Source organism: Electrophorus electricus, chromosome 11, assembly GCF_041902795.1.
Source record: "Electrophorus electricus isolate QZ-2024a chromosome 11, ASM4190279v1, whole genome shotgun sequence".
In the NCBI taxonomy this organism is placed as follows: Eukaryota; Metazoa; Chordata; class Actinopteri; order Gymnotiformes; family Gymnotidae; genus Electrophorus; species Electrophorus electricus.
This window is the reverse complement of record NC_137507.1, coordinates 12,147,754-12,169,543: the sequence shown is the minus strand read 5'-3', so window position 1 is coordinate 12,169,543 and position 21,790 is coordinate 12,147,754. Positions and strand designations below refer to the sequence as shown.

General features: G+C 38.9%; 1 protein-coding gene, 2 long non-coding RNA genes and 1 pseudogene across 3 annotated transcripts; 1 reads left to right on the top strand and 3 right to left on the bottom strand.

Moving 5' to 3' along the window:
- LOC145659847 (antigen WC1.1-like) overlaps nucleotides 1–21,790 on the top strand; it is a 43,650-nt pseudogene that overhangs the window by 9,842 nt on the left and 12,018 nt on the right.
- LOC145659897 (uncharacterized) lies at nucleotides 1,457–2,432 on the bottom strand. Its single transcript, XR_014126053.1, has 3 exons — nucleotides 2,253–2,432; nucleotides 1,747–1,812; nucleotides 1,457–1,521 (listed from the first exon to the last, which is right to left on the bottom strand). It is a non-coding gene; the product is annotated as an uncharacterized LOC145659897 (long non-coding RNA).
- Nucleotides 3,025–3,573, bottom strand: LOC145659896 (uncharacterized). Its single transcript, XR_014126052.1, has 3 exons — nucleotides 3,520–3,573; nucleotides 3,199–3,261; nucleotides 3,025–3,087 (listed from the first exon to the last, which is right to left on the bottom strand). It is a non-coding gene; the product is annotated as an uncharacterized LOC145659896 (long non-coding RNA).
- On the bottom strand, nucleotides 4,072–20,851 carry LOC113568223 (scavenger receptor cysteine-rich type 1 protein M130-like). Its single transcript, XM_081723253.1, has 21 exons — nucleotides 20,755–20,851; nucleotides 20,087–20,401; nucleotides 17,841–18,143; nucleotides 15,642–15,950; nucleotides 15,127–15,197; nucleotides 14,876–15,000; nucleotides 14,473–14,777; nucleotides 13,946–14,238; nucleotides 13,702–13,714; nucleotides 12,930–13,238; nucleotides 10,673–10,984; nucleotides 10,249–10,563; nucleotides 9,755–10,087; nucleotides 9,227–9,541; nucleotides 8,486–8,791; nucleotides 8,275–8,337; nucleotides 7,748–8,062; nucleotides 6,357–6,410; nucleotides 6,112–6,270; nucleotides 5,904–6,002; nucleotides 4,072–4,293 (listed from the first exon to the last, which is right to left on the bottom strand). Exons 1-21 carry the CDS (start codon nucleotides 20,810–20,812, stop codon nucleotides 4,190–4,192), a joined length of 4,476 nt encoding a protein of 1,491 aa, XP_081579379.1. The 5' UTR covers nucleotides 20,813–20,851; the 3' UTR covers nucleotides 4,072–4,189.

Here is a 21,790-nt window from a genome sequence, read left to right as displayed (position 1 = left end):
TCACTGACATATTTTGCTGAAAAATAATTTAAAAAGTTGTATGTTTAGGACAATACAGCATTGACTGTGAAAGTACAATATTATTAATTAATAATTATGTTACAAAGTGACATCTAGTTTAAGGATGTGAAACAGTCATTAGTTGGCTGTCTTTATGGGGAGGCCAGTAATAAAACAGACATTAAATGGAACATTAGTTGTTTTAATCATAAACATTCTACTTCTATATTGTACAGTATGTGAGTTCTTTATGAGCACAGGACAAAATGCACAGAAATGAAAGCCATTCGTAATTGTGTAATAATCCTTTATTAATTCCAAAGCTTTTACTCACAAGGCTGTTGTCAAGGCAGGTCAAGGTATATATTGTGCATATTCCTAGGATTCAGTAGTGAATCAATCCTTTAACACTGATGACTTTGTTGTAGGCCTATACAGAGTAAGGTGTGCATCTTTATACAAAACCATACCAGGCCAAAACAGAATCTAAATGCTGACTAACTCTGTATTAAACCATAATAATCTTATGAGCATGGTGCTAATATCACCATGGTCATGGATTTGATTCCCAGAGAGCACATGCACTGAATACTGATAAATGAGCCCTTGCAACAAATAACATATCAACCATTTCAAGCTACCAAATTCAACATTATGCATGCAATATATGTATATAAAAAGGCTTAATATTGTATTTCTATGATGCTTTTATGTTTAAAATGATTTTCAAAAATGTGTTCTGGCAAAAGGGTAAAGCAAGACACTGAACCATTTGTGATCTAAACACTGTTTGAGTTTTAAGAAGTCAAATGTCATTTCCTGAGAAAAAGCACTCTCATTCATGAGGTTTTCTCTGACTGAAGCCTTTCCTCTGTGTCTTACAGGTTATCATAGTCTGCAAGTAAAAGAACAAGAGTAAATATACCAATTTAGTTTTGCAAATTAATATTTCTGTATGTTCCAAATACAGGATGCCTTGCAATGTAACAAAACAAAGTGTTAAACAGATTATATAATACAGTTAAACTTTTTTTTAAACATACATTATTGATGCTTTTTAGATTTGGTAATTCTTCAAAGCACACAGATCACATGTCTATAATTTTTTAGATTGGTCAGTATTCTCACAGCACACATTATCATTACACTACATTATGTGTCAGATGATACGGAAAGGCCAGTCTCTCTTGTATTAATAATAAGCAGTGCAGCTGGAATGTGCAAGTAAAGAGAAATAGAAACCTGTTATAATGGGCTCCACCTAAACCGCCACTGTATTCTCACCTGTACCACCTAAATAATCTTGTCCAGGGGAGATGACATCATCAGAGTACTCTGGAGTGAGAGCCTCGCCAACACATGTAAACAAGTTTTAATGCCAATGAGCAACAAGTCTGACATTATAAATCTATTGATTCTTGTGCTTAGAATTCCATTATCATTTTAAGAGAAACCAACCTGTTGTAAGATGTGAGTTTGGTCCAACAGTAACAGCATCATCATAGATCTCTATGACATCCTCTATCAAAATGTAAGATAAATGCCATCAGACATCAGTGTCATTGAGTGTTATTTTATGTGTTTAAAACTGACAGTGCAAATTAATGTAAAATTCAACAAAAATAGCTTAAGAAAAATAATTGATAGCATATGTAACACTATCAATGTTACAAGACAAAGCTGCACAAGGTAGAAGTTGTAACAGTCTTGCAGAAAAAGCTGAAGTCAGGAATTAAACAAATTTACTTGTCAGACCACTACTGGTGATGGCGTCATCATAATATACAGTCTTTTCTTCATTGACAGATTTTGCTGTAACCAAAAGAAAAAAAGTGAATTTCTTTTAAATCACTTAAAATAAATGTTGCACCCAAAGAGAATTCTTTATGAGAACAATCTCCAAAACTCGACAAGTCCACAACGTAGCACATCTGGCTCAAAGTAGAAGCTGTGGTATATTCAAAAATGAGAAATGTAAACTTGTCTATGTTGAAGTTTATACATGGGATCCATCATGATGGATACTGTCATTAATGTAAACATGCATCATTTCACTAATTGCCAACAGATAATTTATAGCACCTTCAGATGAACTGAAGGTAACAGAGCAACAGTATTAAAGAGAATCTGATACTGAGATAAGAAATATCAGGATATGTTTCCAGTCAGTTATCTATAGCAGACTGATTAATTAATACTATAATCTCTAAAATTTTCAATATTTCTCTGCGGGTTGTACCCACCTCCCTTACCTGAGAGAAGCTCTTCAGCAACATCTTCATAACCAGAATGCTGTAATTCAGAGTTGATATGTTCTGTCAGAGGTGAACAGAGTAATCATGAGACATGTTTGAAATGTTAAATTATGAGTATCTACCTCTACAGATATTAATGAAGCTGGGTAGCTGTGAGAATATTTCTCTAGTTGACTACAGTCTTACATATGATACAGAAACATAAACTAGCCCAGGAAGTTACCAATCGACAGCATTCTTCTTTTCGTGTGCCTTTATCTTTTATCTTGTAATTGTATATAACTTTAACTTTGTTTTGTTTGTTTGTTTGGTTTTGATGGGCCCTTCAGGGGTTGGGAGGGTAATGTCATGCCCTGGCCAATATCCAGGCATCAATCACATAGCACCGATCACTCAAATTTCAATCACACTCAACCTCAACCACTCCCCTGCTCTCAAACACCTGTTTATTAGATCACATCCTGTACCTTTTCCTGGTTTATTACTCTTCCTATTCAGTCTCCACAGGCATTGGAGTTTAATGCTTCAAAATAAATGTTTGGTATTGTATTTAGTATTGATCAATTATTGGTGATCCCCTAAATACCCAGAACATTCTTCAAAATTTACATCAACATTATCATTACACTACAATACATCATGTGTCAGATGATACGGAAAGGCCAGTCTCTCTTTTATTATTAATAAGCAGTGCAGCTGGAATGTGCAAGTAAAGAGAAATAAAAACCTGTTATAATGGGCTCCACCTAAACCGCCATTGTATTCTCACCTGTACCACCTAAAGAATCTTGCCCAGGGGAGATGACATCATCATAGTACTCTGCAGTGAGAGCTACACCAACACATGTAAACAAGTTTTAATGCCAATGAGCAACAAGTCTGACATTATAAATCTGTTGATTCTTGTGCTTAGAATTGCATGATCATTTTAAGAGAAACCAACCTGGTGTAACATGTGATTTTGGTCCAAGAGTTCTGGCATCATCATAGGTCTCTACCATATCCTCTATCAAAATGTAGACATGCCATCACATAGTGTCATTGTGTGTCATTAATGTGTTTAAAACTGACTAATATTAAAATCAAAAGAAGGTACAGTTTAAAAAAATAGTTGATGCAAGATACTTGCAGGATCAGCTTTGCTTATGTAACACTATTAATGTTACAAGTTGACTGCATATAGCAGATATCTATTTGGGCAGTAGTGTGATTAATGAAGTAGAACTACATTTTCCAGAAATAAGGTGGTTTCATTCAAGCATACTTGCTACAGTATCAGGTGCCTGTCCAAGTTTGATGTCATCGTAATTCTCTGTTGTGTTTTCTGTGCCTATGTCACCTAAATCACATAAAATGAGCTGATACAATAATTTTAGCCACCATCTCTTTAATTTTAACGAAACCAACTTACTTGTCAGACCACTACTGGTTACAGCATCATCATAATACTCAGTCTTTTTTTCACTGACAGATTGTGCTCTTACTGAAACAAAAAAGTGTATTTCTCGTAACTTATCTTAAAATAAATTATGCATCCAAAGAGAATTCTCTGTGATAATAATCTCCAGAACTCCACATGTCCACATGTTACCATATCTGGCTCACAGTAGAAGCTGTGGTATATTCAAACATGAGAAATGTGAACACTCCTATGCTGAAGTTTATACATGGGACCCTCCATGATGTATAGTAATTAATGTGAACATGCATCATTTCACTAATAACTAACAGGTAAATAACAGTAGATTGAGATGAACTGAACCTAACAGAGCCACGGTGTTAAAGAGAATCTCATACTGAGATAACAAATGTCAGGATATGTTCCCAGTCACTCACAGCACATAGCACAGAATTTTTGAAAAACTTAATAAAAATGTTTTGACAATACAGCATTGATCTTGAAAGTACAGGATTATTAATGATTACTATGATTTCTATAATTTATGATATTTCTCAGTGGGATGTACCCCCTTACCTGAGAGAAGCACTTCACCAACATCTTCATAACCAGAATGCTGTACTTCAGAGCTGATATGTTCTGTCAGAGGTGAACAGAGTAATCATTTTTGAAATGTTAAATCATGAGCATCTACCTCTGATAATAATGAGCTCAGTAGCTGTGAGAAAACCAGAATTCGTCCAATTGACTGCAGTCTTAGAGACAACACAGAAACATACATTAGTCCAAGGGTGTATGTGCCCCAATAAAACGCTTCCACGCTCCACTATAATCATGGAGGTAAGTGTCATAACGCTTTATGATTTAACTTTGTTGAGTAAAATTATACCACATAAATTCACTACATTTTCCATAATGACCCAGCAGCTTTCCAAACACCTGAACAGCTAACACCTTCAGTCAGAACCAGTTTCTTTCAGCTTCTCTGTTTACTACACAGACGTAGCAGGAGAAATTGACCCGTGCTAGTATTCGAAAGCAAGTCAAAAGACAAGGTAATGATAAGGCATACATTTTAAAGCTAGCCACATATAACCATTTAACCTACAGCAAAGGCATTAGCTTCTTTTGTTAGCAAAGGCATTGGTTATGTTAGCAAAAGAGGACACTTAACTAGATAACACAAGCTTGTAAAATGTGAAATATAATCCGCTTATGTTATGTAGCTAGAATGATCTGATGTAATTCGCTACATGTAGTTTTATGTCTCAAAAGAAATATTTCATTTGTACACGTGTGGCAATATTATTAAAATGAAATGTAAATTATCACACAAAAATACTTTCTCATGACAAAAGTGAGAGTAGAACAGGGAACAGGAAAAGAGAAGAGAACAGAGAGAACGCATGAAAGCAGATGCAGAACAGGTAACCTAGAAGTAGTGAGGAAGAGAGTAAAACAGAGAGAAGGGATAGGACCCAAAATCAGTATATGCACAGTTCTGCCCCTATGACTGACTGGCAATCAAAGGCGTTGGGCTGTGACCCCTTAATTCTGAGTGCCCCAGTACAATAGATAGTCTAGAAACAACCCATGCATTACACACACACACACACACACACACACACACACACACACACACACACACACTAGGTGCATATATTTTTGCCTTTGGACATTGCTATTTGCCTAGCCCCTTTTTCTCATTTCTCTCTTTTTTTCAAACTTACATGCACATGGATCTATATACAAGCCAGGTAGCAATATTACGCTAACTTTTAGGCAAAATTACGCTAAAAGCAATCGCAACCTTCCTGATATTAGATACACCCCAAATGTAGGTATTTTTACGTCTAGATTTTTGTTTTTGTGTGCCTTTATTTTTTATATTAATTTTATTTTAACTTTCCTATAATACTTTTGCAACAAACCCTTTCTGAGGCGATAGATCTCAGCATCCAATAGTCTTAATTATTAAACACTTTTCCCCACTCTTTAAATTCCTATTGTGCATGAAAAGTACTATATATAAACCTTACTTTACAGTGAAAAGGCAAGCCATCATGATGCAGCTCAAATCTCTTAGTGTACTGAGTAGCAAGAAGTTTACAGTGTTACAAAGTATAAAAAGAGTGATATAAGCAGAGAGCTTCAAATGAACAAACAAGCTCTCTCTTTTCCTCTTACTCTCTTTGCCTCTCTATCTGTGTCATATATGAACACTGATATAACTCTTCCATACCACTCACCCCTTTCTGTTGAGATAGGAGTTCTTTCAGTGATGTCTCTGTGGTCGATCTCCTCATAGATTACCTCAGGCATATTTTTATGCCTCATCTTAGAGAGCACTAGGGGATGAAGACAGACTTAAACATGGTTCCAGAAGATTGATGACAGACTGAAGGATTAATGATGAAAGATGTCTGAAACGATGGATTATATGTGAATGTGCCCTACCTCTCCTGAGTACTCTGTTCTGGTAAACCAGCCCAGAGAGAAGCACTAAGGCCAGGAAGAGCACCACTCCCAGTACCAGCAGGACCACTGGAGGGGCGGACAGAGCAGCTGCTGGTGAAGTTAGTGGACGACTGGTTGTTATCATCTCTGATTGACCAACTGGACAGGAAATTGCAGAAGAGAAATTGTAACATGAGTTTCATTTGAATTTTTTTTTAAATGAAGGAGAGGAATGAAAAAAGGACCTGAGATGGAGTTGGTGGATATTTTGCTTGAAGTAACAGGGGCCACAGATATGTCTAGAAAAAGAGAACCAACACAGGCCAACACAGAACTTACACACACATACAAAATCAAAGCCATAATTAAGCAAAGCCCTAATTAGCTGTAGGCTCAAATTTTTATTGACCCTCACAATTATGTCACAATTGTCCCCTCCCTAGCATCAAAGTCAAAGTCAAATATATTCATATAATGCTTTTTATAACAGATGTTCTCACAAAGCAGCTTTACAAATGTTCGAGTCCAAGCATGCTGTCATCATGGTTACCCTGTCTCATGTCTTTATTTTTGCTTTGCTTCCATGTTGTTCCGCCCCTAGTTTAAGTTTCCCCTTCTTTGATTTGTATCACCTGTGTCTTGTTTAATGCTCATTATACTATGTATATACGCCTGTGTTTGTTCAGTCTCGTTGCTGGTCATTATTATCCATGCCTAGTTTGTGATCTCTGGTATTAATTATTTACATCGCTGTTTGTGTTCATATCCTTGATTGTGTTATTCGTGTTGTTATATCCTACTCCCTTTTTCTGTTGCCGTGTGTTTCTTTGTTTGCTATGTATTCTCAGACTCTGATTTTGGATTTGTCCCTAAATAATTTCACTCTTCTCAGCAAATATGTCCACTTCCTAATTGTTCACCGTTACAATATTTACAGACATATAATTTGAAGTTACATTTTTTATCATTGTTGATGTTGTTGCTATTATTATGGTTAATGGTAATGATGATACTCATAATGATGATAAAGATTTAGTGGGAAAATCCAGCATTTCTCAGGTTGTTTAAAAGTTATGCTCTGATTTACATTGTCACTGACCAAATGTGAGGTTGACCCTACTGACAAGCCAAAAAAATAACTAGTGAATAATGAAGCTTCTGATAGCATTTGTATTTGCTATTTTTTATACATATTTTTTACTGCATACTACATCGGCGAATAAGGGGAAGTATGTGTATATTCAGGGCTGTACATTAGTTAGGAGGGAAGAACTTAATTACTTGGTTCTTCTCATTTCTTAACTGTTTTCTCACTTCTTTGCACCTCTTCCTCATGACTTAGCTCCTCCCTCTGGGGACAAAGAGATGCAAGGATGAGATGTGAGGACAGAGGGCTCAGTGACAAAACCTCTGCCCAATGAGAGTCCTTGCTTACTGAAGCACCAGTTTAAAGCAAAATCACTTATTGATGATGTGCTGCACAGGTGTTTCCCTCATCACCAAATTCAACTTACATAGATGCATAATTAGCTTCCGAAACAATCGTCAAAACATTGCAAGCACAATTTTTTACCTATTGAATTAGTCAAATCAGCTATTGACTGAATCTACAACCCTGTCTCCAATCTCCTCTGACCTGCACAGGTGACTCCAGCATCCTCTTTGTGGGAGCAGTCAGTGTGGTTCTTCAGTGAATAACTGCAGTCCCAGAGGTGAATTTCATCCCCTCTGCACTCCACTCTGTTCAGCCAGATCATCCCTTTACCATCACCAAAGGCAGCACTCCCATCAGCCCTCAGTGCCTTCCCACAGCCCAGCTGTCTGCAGACCACCTCAGCGTCCCTGATGTCCCACTGATCATCACAGATGGAACCCCATGTAGCATTATAGTAAACCTCCAGCCTCCCAGAGCAGCTTCCCTCTGGTCCACTCAACCTGAGAGGCAGGTGAACTATACCACAGACATATGACATGAGGAGATACCACTGCACAGGACAGTTAGTGTAATAACACAACTGTCTGGGTTCAACAGATACCACATTTCTTGTCAGCTTTGACTGTATGAAGTATTGCTGTTGAGTAATCCATTAAAATTTACAATGACTAGGAGCAGGATAGTGAAAGAATTTTGATTAATGCTCTCGTTAATTAATGCATCCTTACCTGAGCACTGTCTTTGATAGGGAAATGATGAGCATTTCACATGCTTTTGTAAATGTTTCTGCTCTTCTGTGAGTATGGTAATATAAATTATGATTGCTGATTTAACATGTCAGAGGATTTCATTATTAAATTCTGAGTTAATCAATATCTGCATGAATCCTTATATACACTCTCATAACAAAAAATGTACAAGAAGAGACAATCTACCTACCTGAACAGGTAATGTGAGCCACCTCCTTGTCATTATTACAGTTGTTCTGCCCCCAGGGATCAGATGGGCAGTGCCACAGAGTGGAGTCATGTTTCCTACATTTCACCTGATCCAGCCAGTTAGGAGATGATTCCACTCTTGCTCTGGCCCCAGACTCACTGCCTGTTCTTCCACAGTTCAGCTCTTGACAGATCAAACTTGCTGTTTCTTCATTCATCCCATTCACACACACATTCCCCCAGGTTCCATTGTAGAACACTTCCAGATTCCCTTCACACCCCTTAGTGAGTCTGAATTCTTTGAACTCTGGTTGGAGAAAGATATGTGGATGAAAACTGTTTTGTCAGTTTTTCTATGATTCTTAGCCCTTTCTCACTCTATCCACACTATAAATGCAGTTGTCATCAGTGTTAATTACTGCTTTATGTTTCTTTAAACCCATATGAAACTAAGCTTTCTTAATATAATAAAACTTAATAGCCTTATTTTAATTTACTTTTAGCTATTTAAGTATGACACTGCTTTGTTGCAGTTTGGTGCCATCTTCCTTCAGAATTATGATATATCAATCTTGTATGCTTAATGTCATAGACTTTTAGATGTGACTGTAGTCTTTGAACTGAGCATTTAGCGGTTTTTGATCCAGGTTTTGTCTACTCATGTGTCTTAATTCTTAAGTTTTTTTGATCACTGTACACGTTAATCAACAAATGGCAAACAGCTGCAGTCAGCACACTTCACCTGAACACATGACTCCTACATCCTCCTTGTGTCTGCACTCGTGCTTTCTTCCAGACTGATACCTGCAGTTCCACAGGGATGTCTCATTTCCCTCACACTGCACCTCATTCAGCCATATGGGCCCAGTTCCAGGACCAAACCATGCTGGTACATGGGCACTGAGGGCCACTCCACACTGCAGCTGCCTGCACACCACCTGGGCATCCTCAATATCCCATGAGTCATCACACACTGTCCCCCATGAGCCACTGAGGAAAACCTCTAGCCTTCCTGCACAGTCTCCCCCAGAACCAACCAGTCTGATAGAGCTGTGGGCTGAGTTAAACACACACACGCATGCACGCGCACACACACACACACACACACACATGCTGGGTGTAGATATACAATTACACCTTAGGTGTCCAAGATAGTCAATTCTGCTATTTTGACCATACAACAAACTCCAGGTTCATAAATCATAAATCATCACACAATAAATGCAAATTGTAGAGGAGATTATTTAAGAATGTTAAATACAACACATACCAGAGCAGGTGATTGACAGCTGTTCCCTGGAGCTGCAGGAGAGGTCGAGGAGGTTTGCACTGCTGCAGTTCCCCAGATGAGCTTCACTCCCAGAACAATTTAAACCCGTCACACACATGTGGCTGTGTTTTTCAGGATTGGATGGAAAGGAGCTGGAGAAGTTCAGCACAGAGCCACAGCCCAGCTGTCTGCACACCACAGAGGCTTCAGATACACTCCAGGAGTCCAGGAGAACTCTCCTCCAGCCCGGGCTGAAGTAAATCTCCACCTGCCCCTCACACTCACTCCCTCCAGACAACTGCACTCGGCCCTCATGAAAGGCCTGAGAGGAAACTGAAAGAGAAACATGTATAAAAATATGTGAATATAAGTATATAATCATATGTAAATATTTATTGAGGATGCAATAGATCTAATCTAATATTTCCTTTTACCAGAAGTGAACATTTTCCTATTAAATGCATTTTTCAGTAATGTGGTGTAAAAATGCTCACAGCTACAGATGACTCCAGCATCCTGTTTATGAGAGCATGCTGCTCGACTCCATGATGAGATGGGGCATTCTGATAGGTGTGTCTCGTTCCCATGACAATCAAACACATCGGCCCAGATGTCGCTACTCCCTTCCCCAAACCAGTCTGCCCCCAACACAGCCACAGCACTCCCACACTTCAGCTGTCCACAGAGGACACTGGCAGCTCTCATATCCCAGCTAGCACCACAAACCGAACCCCATTCACTGAGGTACAGGAGCTCCACTCGACCAGAACAGGAGTCCCAGCCGTTCAACAGACGCACTGCAGTGTGACCTGTAAAACATAGAACTAGTTACAGATATGTAAAATCAAAAGAACAAAGCTTATCTTAGTATCTCATAGTTACAATATATTTCAGGCAGAAAAATGGCAAAGACTTAACCTGAACATATTAGTCCCACATCACTGTAATGGGAGCAGTTCTGTTTGACTGAAGATGTTGGACAGAGAGAAACCTCAGATTCATTTCCTCTACACTGAAGCTCCTCTGTCCACACCAGACCCTCCCCTCTGCCAAAAGCAGCTGCTCCCAGCACCTTCATAGGATGCCCACATCCCAGCTCTCTACAAACAACCTCTGCATCCTGTTGGTCAAAGTCAGCATCACACACTGTGGCCCAGGTCTTCTCATGAAACACCTCTACTCTCCCAGAACACAGGTGAGGACCGTCTGTAAGTCTGGGTATTTTGTGACCTGTGTGTAAAGTAACATCATTAATACCATGGACAACACATATAAGAATGAATTGTCGACAGTCATTCAGTTACTTAAAACATACTATGAAATTTAAAGTCAGAATCATCTCATCTATGTTCTGTGGGTGATGGGTCTAGAATTAATCACAAATATATTTCTCAGATGTTTATACAAATCATTCTAAAAGAGATTAATAGAAAATAGGTTGATTGAATAAACATACTGATTTAAACATACCTGAGCAGATTAATTCAGCATCGTCATCATGAAGACAGTTATGTTCACCCCAGCCCAATGATCCACAGTGTTTCAGTGTAGTCTCAGTTCCACTGCAGTCCACATGACTCATCCAAATTGGTCCTGATCCTGGTGTGTAGCCTGCAGTAACACTCCGTAACTCTCCACAGCCCAGCTCTCTACACACCACTACTGCAGCTAATGGATTTCCACCCTCAGCACACACTGTTCCCCACTGTCCTCTATGAAAAACCTCCCCTCTCCCAGCACAGCGACTTCCACCATCCGCCAGCCTCACACTGCCTGTGTATGACCAAGAAGAAGAAAATGATAGAGTAACAATGAGAGACAGACAGATAGATCATCATGTACAATGGGTTTTTAACACAGAAAATATGCTTTATGTGAAATGTGAAATCAGTTATAAAAAATCTTACCAGCACATACCAGTCCCACATCCTTATCATGGGAACAGTTGGGTTTGAGTGAACTTGATGTTGTACATGAGTAAATCTCAGATTCGTTGCCTCTGCACTGAAGCTCCTTTGTCCACACCTGGCCATCCCCTCTGCCAAAAGCAGCTGCTCCCAGCACCTCCACAGGAGGCCCACAGCCCAGCTCTCTGCACACAACCTCTGCATCCTGCTGGTCAAAGTCAGCATCACACACTGTGTTCCACGTCTTCCCATGAAGTACCTCCACTCTCCCAGAGCAGCGAGGACCACCAACCAGCCTCACTCCTTAAATATTTGTACAAGGAATAGAGACAGTAGAACATTTTCTAGTGGCTGATATTGTACTTTAATATTACAGTAATATTACTTTAATACTATATACTCATACTGCACAATATAAATTTCTATCTTGTAAAATGTGACTCTATAGGAAACAATAAACTGAGCTGTATGTGGGTGTGTGAGTTCAAGAGCTATGTGAATCAATGCTGGCAAGGAAGGAGAGACATCTCTGAGGTTGGTATAACCCGATACACGTGTCTGCTGTAGCTGCATTCTTTTTGCATTAGACAGTAAACTATATCATTGAAGTCCTGGTAGGGCAATGGAGTTGCACAAAGGGATAGGGAGACACCTAGTGGCAAATTAAGAGAATTAAAGTTAGAAGAAACTTAAATTTAAGAAAGCATGCCAACCAGAAAAGACACAAATTCCCTGCCCTTAGAGACTCCAGTGGGGCATTTAAAATTAGGCACCACCATCAGCTAGTCAGTGTTTGCACTCAAAATCAACTCCTTTATCGCTCAGATTGATTCTTTGTAATAAAGTGCATTATGTTTTTTTTTTATTTTTAATTTTGCCCATCCTCGAACATAGGGAAAAGAATCCAACAAGAAAATCCTCCACAGCAACACCATTTCTGCAGGTTGTCAAATAAATGAAAAAGTTTAATTGAATTACTTTTACTAATACTAGATAAAGACTTCAATGCTGTTTTGTCTGAATAAAGCAAGATCACAAGAATGATTAAAAACTGATGTTTCAGAACATGTCAAGTTCATATGTCCATGTACATGGGGGCTTCTAAAGACAATATTATGTTTTGCTATTAGTAGAACAATTAAAAACAGAGATGTATAAAATGTATAAGAAAGTCATCACTGGTAAGACAGTCTGGAAGCTTGAAAAATGACCAGAAAACAAAATCATTGGAGATAATTAAATTATTTCTAAAGATTAGTATAATTTACCTGAGCAGAGAACTCCTGCATCTTTGCCATGATGAGAGTCACTAACCCCTGTTCTACTTGAACCACAGTTCTTCAGTGTAGATTCTGATCCCCTACAGTCCACTTCATTCATCCAGATTGGTCCTGATCCTGGTCCAAAGTGGGCATTACCCACTGCATCTACAGCCTCCCCACAGCCCAGCTCTCTACACACCACTGCAGCATCTCTCATATCCCAATAATCATCACACACTGTTCCCCACTGTCCTCTATGAAGAACCTCCACTCTTCCAGCACAGCGACTGCTACCATTTACTAGCCTCACACTGTCTGTTCATCAGAAAGAGAGAGAGAGAGAGAGAGAGAGATAGAGAGAGAGAGAGAGAGAGAGAGAGAGAGAGAGAGAGAGAGAGAGATCTGTGGGAAATGCATAAGTGTAATTGTCATGTGTGCTGCTCTTGTTACACTCAGGTCACCAGATGGAGATCTCAGTCACTTCCTGCATCTACCACCATAGCTCATCTCCTCTGGAATACTGGCTGATTGCCATGGTTCTTAACACAGCCGACCGATCAACTGGTTGGGACTCCTTAACTGTACTACTCAATCAATCTTATTTGTCAGCAATGATATAAAGTCTTGATAGTTTTCACTGCTTGCATGTCTGAGCTGTTTATCTACTGTATATTGCTCTTTTTTCTCATGGGTTGTGACCTTATCCATTTACATTTTGACACTTCTGCCTAATTGGGACAAATTCCCTGGTTTTCTGCCTCTATGCTGGATAGATTACGCTGATTTTTGCCCTTTGTTCTTTAGCTATCGTTCATAATCTGTAACCCTAATCCATAATAATAATAATAATAATAATAATAATAATAATAATAATAATAATAGAACATTTTAAAATTTGCACATGATTCAGATTTAGGTTCTCGTAACTGAGAAAGACTGTTTAAATACTAATTAACTTACACAAATGAAGTCAGGGAAATGCGAGATAAACTGTGAATGATGCATTTCTTACCAGTGCATACTAGTCCTACATCATTGTCATGGGAGTAGTCATGTTGGAAAGTAGATGATGTTGGACATGAGTAAATATCTGATTCGTTGCCTCTACACTGAAGCTCCTTTGGCCACACCTGGCCATCCCCTCTGCCAAAAGCAGCTGCTCCCAGCACCTCCACAGGAGGCCCACAGCCCAGCTCTCTACACACAACCTCTGCATCCTGCTGGTCAAAGTCAGCATCACACACTGTGGCCCAGGTCTTCCCATGAAGCACCTCCACTCTCCCAGAGCAGCGAGGTCCACCAACTAGTCTGACTCCTAATATATTAACTTAGAGAACAAAAGTATACAATATTTACTATTATGTAATATTCAACTGTTGAAATGTATTTGCTTTATGTGTTTCAACCTTTAAATGTCCTGGAAATTTGTGCGGGAAAAAACAAATTATGATATTTTTTCATTCATAAATGGCAAAGTAATTTAAATGAAAGAATGTTGAGCAGCAAATAATATTCTTTGAGTTTTATATTAAGTTTTAGAGCATCTTACCTGAGCAGATGACTCCAGCATTTTTAGTTTGATTACAATTATGTTTACCCCATCTTGCTGATCTACAGTTCTTCAGTGTAGACTCTGATCCACTACAGTCCACATCATCCATCCACATTGGTCCTGATCCTGGTCCAAAATGAGCATTACCCAGTACATCTACAGCCTCCCCACAGCCCAGCTCTCTACACACCACTGCAGCATCTCTCATATCCCAGTCATCATCACACACTGTTCCCCACTGTCCTCTATGAAGAACCTCCACTCTCCCAGCACAGCGACTGCTACCATCCACCAGTCTCACACTGTCTGTGGAAGACAGAATGTATAGAGTGAAGACAATCTATTCTAAATGTGAAAGTGTTTTACATAAACAAATGAAGATGTGGAAATATGTCATTACTTAAAATAAATGTATTTCTTACCAGCACACAACAGACCCACATCGTTGTCATGAGAGCAACCTTGTTTGAATGAAGATGTCAGACAAGAGTAAATATCAGATTCGTTGCCTCTACACTGAAGCTCCTCTGTCCACACCTGGCCATCCCCTCTGCCAAAAGCAGCTGCTCCCAGCACCTCCGCAGGAGGCCCACAGTCCAGCTCTCTACACACAACCTCTGCATCCTGCTGATCAAAGTCAGCATCACATACTGTGGTCCAGGTCTTCCCATGAAGCACCTCCACTCTTCCAGAGCAGCGATAACCACCAACCAGTCTGACTCCTGACAAAACAGAAAATCATGGTAGCTTTTGATTAGTTTTGTGTTTGTAAATCCATTTTCTTCATGATTTTCTCCTTCCCATTGCAGTGAGGACCACCAACCAGCCTGACTCCTTAAATATTTGCACAGGGAATAGAGACAAATTAAACTTTCTAATTAAAGAGAAAATGCTTACATAGATTAATGTTAAGGTCATTCTCTAGTTAATGCATGCTTCCTGCATTCGTCTTTAATGACAGCAAAAAACTAAAGCCTTATATTCAAAATATGTACAGCAAACATACAAGACATCACTAAAACTAATATTCATGGAAAGTTAAACATTTTATATTGTATTTTCAATACCTATCAAAACATCAAAATTACCAAAGTTTGATAAAAGTAGTTATAGTGACTAATACAATAGTTGTGAATTACATTCATTGCAGAAGTAGTACAGCTTACCTGAGCAGATGACGCCAACATTTTTAGTTTGATTACAATTGTGTTTACCCCATCCTGCTGATGCACAGTTCTTCAGTGTAGACTCTGATCCACTACAGTCCACATCATCCATCCAGATTGGTCCTGATCCTGGTCCAAAGTGAGCATCACCCAGTACATCTACAGCCTCCCCACAGCCCAGCTCTCTACACACCACTGCAGCATCTCTCATATCCCAGTCATCATCACACACTGTTCCCCACTGTCCTCTATGAAGAACCTCCACTCTCCCAGCACAGCGACTGCTACCATCCACCAGCCTCAAACTGTCTGCATAAGAGACACAGAATGAAACAGATAATTACCTTCAGTTTTACATCAACTACAAATGAGACAATCTTTTTTTTTATTCAAATGTTGCAGAAATGTTTAACAAGGTATATATTAATTGTTATCTGACCTTCCTTTTTTTCAAAATTTAATTCAGTTATCTTAATATATAAAACTAGACATTGCACAATATCATTTTTTTTCTGGTACTGACTGGATACTGAGATCTTGGATTTGATTAGTTCAAGTTCAAGTTTGGTTTATTTGTCACATACATAGTCATACACAGTACAACACGCAGTGAAATGGATTATTACCTGATATTGATACCAATCCTATATTTTTCCCTTAAAAGCCAACATGGAGCCATAGGCTAGTTGTCTGGGGAAATTGTTTCGTGTGAGATGTATTGTGTTTGCTATTTTACAGATGTCAAGCATAGATAAAAATGAATACAATTATTTAAAAAACAAAAACCTTTGTTTAAAACACAAAAGCATTTTTTTTTTCTTCAATTACCTTACGGTCAGTGTCTCTCTTACTGAGATGACATTATTGCTTTGGTTATCACCTCCTTGGTTCTCAAATGTATTGTACTCACCCTCAGCACACTCTCTCTCTCTCTCTCTCTCTCTCTCTCTCTCTCTCTCTCTGTCTAGCTTTTTCTGCTCAGTAAGGCTGCCTGACTCATTCTAAAAATTTACACTATAGTTCGTCTTCATGTTTCTTGTTACTGAACTTCTTTTTTATTGCAACTGTAATTCCACATTAAATTAATCATGACTTTGTGACCTTATGACCTTATGTTCTTGTGAATTTCAGCGATAAATCTTTCTTCACGCTACACACTAAACGCACACGAGGCACTAAGCGAAGACAACCAGTACTAGTCTCTTCACTCACTGCCTACACCAATAGAAATGCAATCTTATAAAGTTTACAAAATGGTTATTCTTTCTATCCAAAAGTAAAAATAAACATCAATGGACAGTGGAACTTAGCTTATTCTCCAGCTTCTTATTCAAAATATTAAGTCTACAATAAAAGGTAGGCTAACGACGTGCCTTTTTTTGCACGTCTTTTGAATATACTAAATCCATAGTGTATATACTAATATACTAAACTGAATATATTAAAGCCATAGTCCGTCTCTATTTCTGTCAGATTTCTGCTGCTCTTTCTCCTTTCGACGTCACTGAATTTCCTCGTGTATCGTTAATTTACTTAATTTTTTAAAAGAACGAATTAATAAGTACATCACAATTTAGTCGCGGATATAGCAGTGCTAAAACGCTATTTTTCTCTTTTAAATGCTATAACTACAAGGTAAGTTAGTCTGCTCCCCACAGTGCATTATCAAAAATATTGCAATGGAAATATCACGTGTGTAAGTGCATGGATATTTGCAGTTGAATATAATATTTTTTAATCGTTAATGGGAAGAGAACAGTTAAACTTTACAGCGGTGTATAAACTGCTCAAACTGGCCCAGCTGTTATCATGTGACCTGCTAAACTAACCACACTGTTATCACAGGCACAGCGCTGCTGCAAAGCACTGCTGTGCTGTTTTCATGCTGGATTTGTGATGGTATCGGATTCTTTAAAAATTTCTTCAACGATATTCGATCCAGCAATTTTGCGGATATCAGCCCGATTCTGATAAATTATATCGGAACGATATCTCTATATAAAACATAAATAAAATGCATTTCTCATACATTTCTATTCTAAATGCAAAACAAACTGTTGGAAGTTTATTTATGTATATGGGGATACAGAAATATAAATGTATTTAAAATAAATGCATTTCTTACCAGCACACAACATACCCACACTGTCATGGGAGCAACTGTGTTTGAGTGAAGATGGTGTTATAAATAAATCTTACCAGCACACACTAGTCCAACATCACTGTCATTAAAGCAGTTCTGTTTGAGTGTAGATGATGAGGAACAGAGGTGAATCTGAGATTCGTTGCCTCTACATCGAAACTCCTCTGTCCACACCTGGCCATCCCCTCTGCCAAAAGCAGCTGCTCCCAAAATCTCCACAGGAGGCCCACAGCCCAGCTCTCTACACACAACCTCTGCATCCTGCTGGTCAAACTCAGCATCACACACTGTGGTCCAGGTCTTCCCATGAACCACCTCTATTCTCCCAGAGCAACGAGATCCACCAACCAGTCTGACGCCTGTCAAAATAGAAAACCATGATAGCTTTTTATTAGTTTTAATTGTGTTTTTAAATCCATTTTCTGAATGATTTTTTTGTTTCTATGTTGTTCTGCTAGATCTTTCTTTAGGTACCAACCCTTTGACGGGGTATCACTGTAGAGCATGCATGCTAAAACTCATATCTCACAGAAAGCTATGAAGTCTGAGCTTCACCTCAATGACAAGATTTGAGTTTAAACAAAGGATGGTTTATGACTCCTACAGGAACACATGGCCCAAAATGTATGATTTCATGGCCTCTTTTCGATGTCCCTAGGAGCCGTGAAGTCACAAGCTGGAATCTGTAGATATATACTGCATTCTAAACTGTTCAGTTTTGTAATGCTTGTTAAAACTCTATGTTCCTGGACATCTCTTGTATTATAACATTCCACAAACAACACAACCTTTTTTTCTGCATTAAAATGACACAAAAGTCTACACTTTTTCATTAAAGACTTGTCATTATTAAATTGGCTGTATTGAACCATGGATGCACAGTGCCACCCTGTGGCTGCAATAATTAATAACCTCACTGGAAAGTAGCTTGAACTGCATAACAATTTGGAATTATATTTGAGCACAAGCAAGATCTAATTAGTCATTATGACCAGTGCTAAGGCAGCCCAACCCCACCAAATCCTTCACAGTGGAATCAGAATCCTCTATGTGCGGTTGGGGCTTGTCCTATCCCCGCACGCGGGAGACAGCTAGAAAGTGAAGCCGGTGGCCTTTTTCTTGCAGAAGCTAACATCTATACAGCGAAATTACATGGTTGGCAACCAAGAATTGCTGCCCATGAAGATTACAGACCAAAAGAACCTGGAGTACCTCCAATCCCTCAAGAGGTTACTCCAGGCAAGCTTGATCATCCGTATTCTTTTCCCGTTTTGTTTTTTAGGTTACCTACCGACCCACATGCACTGCAGAAGATGATGTAACACTGTGCTTTTCTCTTCTAACTTTTCTAAGTATGGTATATTTAACATGACAATAAGTTCAAGATACTTAAATGGCTTGCACAGTCACCACATCTCAATCCAAGCTCCTTTTGGATGTGGTAGAATGTAAGATTCGCATCATGGATGTGCAGCCGACAAATCTGCATTAACTGCATGATGCTATCATGGCGATACGGACCAAAATCTATGAACAATGTTTCCAGCACCTTGTTGAATCTATGTCATGAAGAATTATAGCAGTTCTGTTGGCAAAACAAAAGGGACAGGTAAAGTGTACCCAATAAAGTGGCCAGTGATTGTAGATATATAAACTCTTTAGAGATGGTTTTGTAATCTTTTGCAGCCTGATGAGCATCAACGCTACTTCTTCTGAGAGCCTCATAAATCTCCTTTGTTCATGCTATAATAACCTTCCACAAACATGTGTTTTCAAGATCAGACTTTGCTAGATCCCTCTTCTTTAAATAAAACAAGGTGCCCACGCACACCTGATTGCCATCCCATTGACTGACAATGCATGACTCATCCTAACCCTGATTTATCCTAAAGCGCCACATACTTTTGCCACTCACGAATATGTAATACTGGATAATTTTCCTCAATACATGAGTGAGAGAGTCTAATATTTGTTTGATTTGGTTCTCTTTATCTACTTTTAGGACTTGTGCGACACTCTGAAGATTTAGGTCAAATTTATGCAGAAATATAGAAACTTCTAAAGGGCTCACATATATATAGCAAAGACAGACTACTATAGCATATGATAGTATATGATAGTAACAGTACAAGGATTCTTTCTAAATGTACAATACACCTGAAGCGTCAATGCCTCTCCCTCATGCATAGTTGGCAAGGAGGGGTCTTGCTCTCAGAACCGGGAAATTCCAGTTAAAATGTGAAAAGTCTAAAATCTCGAAGTGGACTATTGACATTTGAGAACAAGAATTAACACAGCTTACCTGAGCAGATCATTCCAGCATCTTTAGAATGATTACATTCATCAAGCAATTTCCAAATTTTATGAGCGCCACATTTTTCCCACGTAGGCTCTGATCCAGTACAGGCCCTTTGATGTGGCCAGATTCTACCTGATCCCTGTCCAAAGTGAGCATTACCCAGTACATCTACAGCCTCCCCACATCCCAGCTCTCTACACACCACTGCAGCATTTTTCATATCCCAGTCATCTTCACACGCTGTTCCCCACTCTTCTCCATAAAGAGTCTCTACCCTCCCTGCACAGCGACTGCTACCATTCACCAGCCTGACAGTGTCTGTATACCAGAGAGACAGAGAGAGACAGAGAGAGAGAGAGAGAGAGAGAGAGAGAGAGAGAGAGAGAGAGAGAGAGAGAGAGAGAGAGAGAGAAAACAGAGAGTGAGAAACAAATAGAGAAAGACCATGTTAACTGCACAGGAGTTCAGAATAGCTATGTAATGCTGCAGACAGCTGTTTATTCTGTCTCTTCTTTTATGTTTAGCTACTGAAATAAAACTTTCAAGGAAATACTATGATCATTGTAATTCATTATGACCATAATCTGTTACAAGCAAAAACATTTAAACTAAATAATAATAATAATAATTATTATTATTACTCAAATGTGTTTTTAACAGTGAGGACTTACCAGTTGTGATGAGTGTGACTGTGGATGACAGCAGTATGAGAGCCAGACAGCTGTCCATCTCCCTCTGCCCTGCACAAACTCTGTTCAACTCAGTAGGCAGCACAAACTTCACATCCACTCCCCCAGAGAGACTGAAGGAACTGGGTCCCCTCAACCCCCTATAGAGAGAGAGAGCTCCTCGTAGTCGCCAATCACACTTACTATTACCTTATTGGAAACAGAAGGGGAAATCATCAAACAGCTTCAATGACAAATCAAAGAAGGTTCTTTAAAAAATGTCCATATATATCAAAAGAACGTCAGCACCGATGAACAGAACTCCACCTCCTGTCTATATAGGTCTCTGACTGATGAGAATGTGGTAAGAAAGGCACCACCAAACAGGAGACTGATTTCAGAGAGAGGAAGCACTCGTGAATATACAACTTTAATGCCACCTGCACAGTGCTGATCTAAGCACTGATAAATAACTTTCAGTGTCAAGCACGACTCCTCTTGATAAAGATACACATGCGTAGCTATTAGTCAGTTACTAATAAGAGTTAAAGTAAGGTAAACTTATCAAAAGTATCCTAAAATTCTTAACCTGACTGTCTGAACAATAATGAGGGAGACGTGTGAAACAAGCCCACACTCACACATACACAAATTCTGCTGCAGTAAGTTAGACGTTGTCTACTCATTCTGCAGAGGTTGCCCTTTAAAAATAGTTCAGCTTTTAGGAAAAAATGCTGTCTTACTAACGCTATTCATCTATTCATTTCATTGATAGATTTGCTTTCTCTGAACCAGAATCTGAATCAGACAGCGATAAAGAGCATTATGTCAGCGCATGGTCTTTATAGCAGCCCCACAGTGTCAAGTAAGTTAAGTATTCTAAGCATTATACTCACTCACCCCACACTGTACGTGGAAAACGTTCATTACTATTGGGATACAGTTGTTTAATCGCTTGACATTCAGCATCGATTGCTGTTCTCTCGTCAAGTTCTCATTAAAATAACAAAACAAAATTATCAAACCCCCTGGAGTGAAA

Excerpts from the sequence above, each read along its gene's own strand:
- LOC113568223 (XM_081723253.1), bottom strand. The coding sequence starts at position 20,812 with ATGGACAGCTGTCTGGCTCTCATACTGCTGTCATCCACAGTCACACTC. Across the intron at positions 10,564-10,672 it reads TGTGGGACTAATATGTTCAG|GTCACACTGCAGTGCGTCTG; the intron begins GTTAAGTCTTTG and ends TATGTTTTACAG. Across the intron at positions 6,003-6,111 it reads GAACAGAGTACTCAGGAGAG|TGCTCTCTAAGATGAGGCAT; the intron begins GTAGGGCACATT and ends TTCATCCCCTAG.